Raw genomic sequence first — 5,000 nt, 5'->3', positions numbered from 1 at the left:
AAGGTAGGCTGTGACCATAAAAAGTCCATGTCTGTGGTGTAAGGGTTTAAACTTTCGGCCCAGCTAGCCGAGGATGGAAGTTCGATTCCCATATGGAGACAACATAGTATTTTCTCAAATAAATATCTCTGTCTTTCTGCTAGGTGTCACCCCCGAGGCACTGTCGAATTACCCCACCCCTCTTTCTGGAACGATCTAAACTAAATTGTTGATGCAGTGCGTACCATTACAACAAAAGGTCAAACGGTTCATCTCCAGTGGCAGCATATTCCAAATATAACTTTCCATTCGGATTTCACACTTTGTTGTACAAATGTTTGTAAGTCTTCACTTTATTATTACTTATGCTATGACATAGTTATGATGATAGTATTACTTTTGTGATGATAACGGTAGCCACACCTAAAATGTAATGCAGAATTTGGTGACCATAATATTGATAATAAGCAAACTTAACTTACCCTTTTCGTAAAATTCCTTAGGAGTAAAGAAAAGTGTTTTGGAAATTCACGTTTTGTTTAATGTAATTGTAGCTTGCTCAGTAAAAATACCACGTTATAATTAACAAGAAAAGACATACGGTACACATGTGTACGTCTACACATCATGTCTCTTTACACACGCACCGTATCTTTGTACACAAACGCCGTATCTTTTATACACATTTTTGTACACAGTCTCTTCGGTAACTTGAGCTAGAGCTAAGCTAGACTCTTACCAAACTAAAACTTTAACTTAATCCTTTCTCTGTAAGCTTTGATCGTACGCTCTTTACACTTTTGTAATGTTGCTTCCCAACGCTGCCAGATTGCTCAGTCTCACCCTGTCACCATTGGGAAGTCGCGTGTGCCCTTCAGGTCCGTCCAGCGATTCCCTGCTAGAGGAAAGGTCTATGGAGTCCAAGGGCAGGTCGTCTAGGTTGTGGTGAGAGGTCAGCTCTCCCACAATGTCTGGCATGGAGGACGAGAGGCTACTCTTGCTGTCTCTCAGCCCAGGCCGGTCGTCTCGGGGTGGGCTGGAGGTCGTGTTAGTGACGTCACAGGACCCCCGACGTCGGACCTCCATGGGTTGGTCTGTGCCTGAGGGTGGTTGGCTGTTGGCTTGTGGTTGTTGCTGTTGTTGCTGTTGTTGCTGTTGTTGTTGCTGTTGTTGTTGCTGTTGCTGTTGCTGCTGTTGGTGCACCTGTGCTTGCTGTAGCTGATCCTGTTGAATGAGATACTGCTGCAGGTGGTGTTTCTGTAGAGGGTTAAGCTGTTGTTGTTGCTGTTGCTGTTGCTGTTGTTGCTTCTGCGGCTGCTGATGAGGAGTAGGGCGTGAGGGGCTGGCGTAGTGAATGGGTGAGTAGTCTACAGCTGACTCGGACACGTTGGCCGGTATAGCAGACACCTGTAGCGGGTGTTGACCTGCCACGTGCGCTGGATTGACCTCTCCCCTAGCCCAGGCCACGCCCATATCCTTCAGTTCTATATCCCCAGGCTGGACGCAGCGGCCAAGATCTTCTCCCCCTGCAGCGTGCCCTTCCTCTATGATGGGCGGTGACACCATGACCGCTTGAGGGGCTCTTGAGGCTTGTCTTTGTTGGGCGAGGGCGAAGCTGTATGGTCCGAAATTCGGGTTAATGGGTGGGGAATTAGGGTCAGCGCCACTTATTGACCCCTGGTGAGTGTACAGTGGCTCCCCCTGGGGGCTGATGTTGTGTTGTTGAGGGGGGTTGGAGTCAGACACGGGATACATGTGCGGTGACATGACGATTGGTGTGTTGGGGGAGGGTATCTGAGCCACGAGCTGTCCGTCAGGTCCTGCTGTGTAGTAAACTAGACCCTCCAGTCCCTGCATCCCGGGCTGAACCCCGGAGGAGATGGAGGAGGAGGGGAGGATCACGCGCATGTTTGGTCCACCGTATGGCTGGGAGGGGCCACTTCCTGCCATAGAAGTCAAGGCCATGCTGGATGGAGGTCGTTTCTGTATACTGGACGCGCCGCTGACTAGCCCCGGGTTGTTGAGGCTAGACATGTGAGAGCTGATGGCTCGACTACTGGGCCCCTCTGTGTGCTCAGAGGAACTCCCCACATACGCGGGGTTCTCGCGGGTGAAGTCCATGGGGGTCCGCCCGCTGATGACGCTCAGTGGTAGAGTTCTGCCTGTGTAGTGTATGGGAGGGGCGCTGGGAAGAGGAGGGGAGGTGGAGGGACAAAAGAACCAGATACGATAATTAATTAACGATAACCAAAGTTAGCCAGCTGCAGTTCGCTAGAAGGTATTGTCCGAAAGAACTTTATTTCATGAAAAAAGCGTTAAGCTAGACTTCGAACTATTTCTTGACCCTGTTTATGGCAAGTTTGCATTTTTCGAGAAATCAGAAGTATTTATGAAAGTTGCGGTCTTCACTGTCTTTCAAACACAATCAACACTAGAGTAAGATGGAGCAAACATTTGTTCAGACACGACTGCCATCGTTAAACTTAAAAAGCACTTGTTCAAATAGTTATTATATAACATAGTATGTAAACGCTACCAATCTTTACTAATAAGAGTAACAGAATTTTCATTGAAATCTCATCAGAAATAGGAAAAGGGAAGCAGTTCAATGAAAAATCAAAAATTGATGAAGCAAATTTAAAAATTGGAGATGTCGAGTAGTATTACATGTAGGCTACAGGAAAAGATTTTATTAACTGAAAAGATTTTACTAACTCAAATCACCCTTTGGGTGATCCTTTCATCCAACCTACCAAACTATAATGCACCTTCTCTTGATTTTGTGGTGATATTATAGCACCTGCCTACCTTGTTTTATCAATATGCCGTTTAACAACTACCCCCCAAAGTGTATTACTTAAGTAACTCATTTTTCTCTTTTATCAATCTATAGGGTGATAAGAGGGCGTCGTAATGTAAGTTATGGGCTTACTACTTTTGTAATTGTATGTTTTCAACTGAGCCTTTCATCATAGTTTTTACAAGACCTACGATCAGTAAATAGTTTTATTCTATCTATATGAATTTCTTTGCACATACCTTTATTCACTCAGTGTTTGCTTAATTCACGCTAAATATCTATTCATTTCTCTAACATTTATTCATTTATCAAATTCAAGTGTTTTCAAATGTATGCATGGATTCATGTCCCTGTTTATACACAAAAATACTCATTCACACAAACTAATACTTTTCTCTCCCTCCCTCTCTCTCTCTCTCTCTCTCTCTCTCTCTCTCTCTCTCTCTCTCTCTCTCTCTCAATCTGTATATTTATTTCTTTATCTCACCTCATGGTAGAGAAGGGCCGACTGCTGTGAGCGTTTCTCCCCTCGGGCTGAGAGCGCACAGAGATCTCGTCCGCCTGCCCAATCTGGGAGACAGAGTCGATGTGGTCATGGAGGAACGAGGGGTTGCTCACACCACGGTTGAACGAAGGGACGGGAGGGAGGCCGGTGTTGTCGTCGCCCCTCCTGCTGTTTTCACTGCTGCTGCTGTTGTTGTTGATGTTGCTGTTATTGTTGTTGTTCTTGTTGTTTTCATTGTCCAGTCTGTACGGGTCCATCTGCAGGTTGGCGAAAGTGAGACCGTGTGTGTGTAGGTAGTCTCCCTGGTACACTCTGTGCTCAGGCTCATCGTAGATTTGTTCCTCCTTAGCACCCAGCTTTTTCTCCAACACTGAAATAGAATTAAGACAAATCAGAAATGTTCCATTGAAAATATTTTTTTAAACTGTCAACATGGCACTTTTGGTCCAGTACTCCAGTACTAGGAAAAGAGATTACAACATGCCTGATAATAATTAATTATGTTCTACCAAAAAACGAAATTGACAATTATTATGGTTTTTATTCAGCCAGGCCTGCTTTAAAACATCGCATTAACTTTACAAGACATCTTTCCCGCCTACCGCCGCATACCCATACCCACTTTGATGTAGTGAGGAAAATTCATACAACATACCTCTACCAAGGACACAATTTCGGCGCCATGGCAGGGTTCAAACCCATGACCCTTCAGTCACAAAGAACAAACGGCACTTCTGTTCTTGCTAACTACTCCCATCAGTCTTGAATTCTGTACTCCAAATAATACATCTAGGATATAGAGGTCTAGATCTCGTCTTGCTCTTTAAAAAAACTACGCACCAAATACGCGCCAAAATTTTGAAAACGTCAATACAACGAAGTAAAATTTTGCGGGCCTACACGAACACGACGTGTTGGGTACATGACAATGATTGTACATAGTTATTCACTATCTTTGGTACATGACTACACCAAATGCATCTAGAAAAAGTCAATAAAATAAAGTTTCGCCTGAAGTATCCATCGACACTGTCAAGCACACATCCTAACAGAGTTGGATATCGAGATCATTCTAGTTCTGGAAGTGGAAGAAGCAGCTGTCTCACACGCACGAAGAAGCACAATATTAAACGGAAGTAGTCCCCAATAAAATATGAAATGGCTAATGGCAGAGTGAAAACATCTGAGAGCTTCGATTTACAGGAAAAACCATCAAACCTGAAAAATCAAAAAGTAGTTTCCGAACTTTGAAAATATGCCCACATAACCCTTTGGGACAATTCTTGTCGAAATTATATTTTTGTAGAATTCATGGGCACCTGTGTAAAAAGTTTTTATTGACCCCACAAACGGGTTTAGCTCCATTATAATAAGATTTGATAAAGTTATAGAAGTCATAGGAAATTTTTACTAAATAAATTTTAAAATACAATATGATAAGAAAAAATAAAATCTTGTTACTTATGACAACAGTACAGGGTAAGGCACTGTATGAGAAAAGAGAAGATAAGATAGGATAAGATGAGGTGCAACAAGCAAACTCAAGGAAAGGTGAGATAAACAGATTAGAAATGATAATAGAAAAGAACAAGAAGTGTGAACATAAACAAGCTTGGGAAAAAAGAGGAGACAAGTGAAGATGATAAAAGATTAACAAGATAAGAAAAGACTTGCTGAGATAATATGAGAAAAGATTTTTAAAAAGAAAATTATGTG

At 43.0% G+C, this 5,000-nt stretch overlaps 1 protein-coding gene across 1 annotated transcript in view; it reads right to left on the bottom strand.

Moving 5' to 3' along the window:
- The window catches only part of LOC101854567, a gene marked incomplete in the record, with an annotated part of 44,722 nt that overhangs the window by 1,255 nt on the left and 38,467 nt on the right, over positions 1–5,000 (bottom strand). The window contains 2 exon segments of the mRNA XM_005097562.3: positions 1–2,164; positions 3,267–3,654. The exon segment at positions 1–2,164 is cut by the window's left edge and continues 1,255 nt beyond it. Coding sequence (XP_005097619.2) covers positions 772–2,164; positions 3,267–3,654 — 1,781 coding nt within the window.

The sequence above is a fragment of the Aplysia californica genome, unplaced genomic scaffold (assembly GCF_000002075.1).
Source record: "Aplysia californica isolate F4 #8 unplaced genomic scaffold, AplCal3.0 scaffold00157, whole genome shotgun sequence".
NCBI lineage: Eukaryota > Metazoa > Mollusca > Gastropoda > Aplysiida > Aplysiidae > Aplysia > Aplysia californica.
The sequence above is the reverse complement of the archived record's forward strand: the minus strand, read 5'-3'. Positions and strand labels throughout refer to the sequence as shown.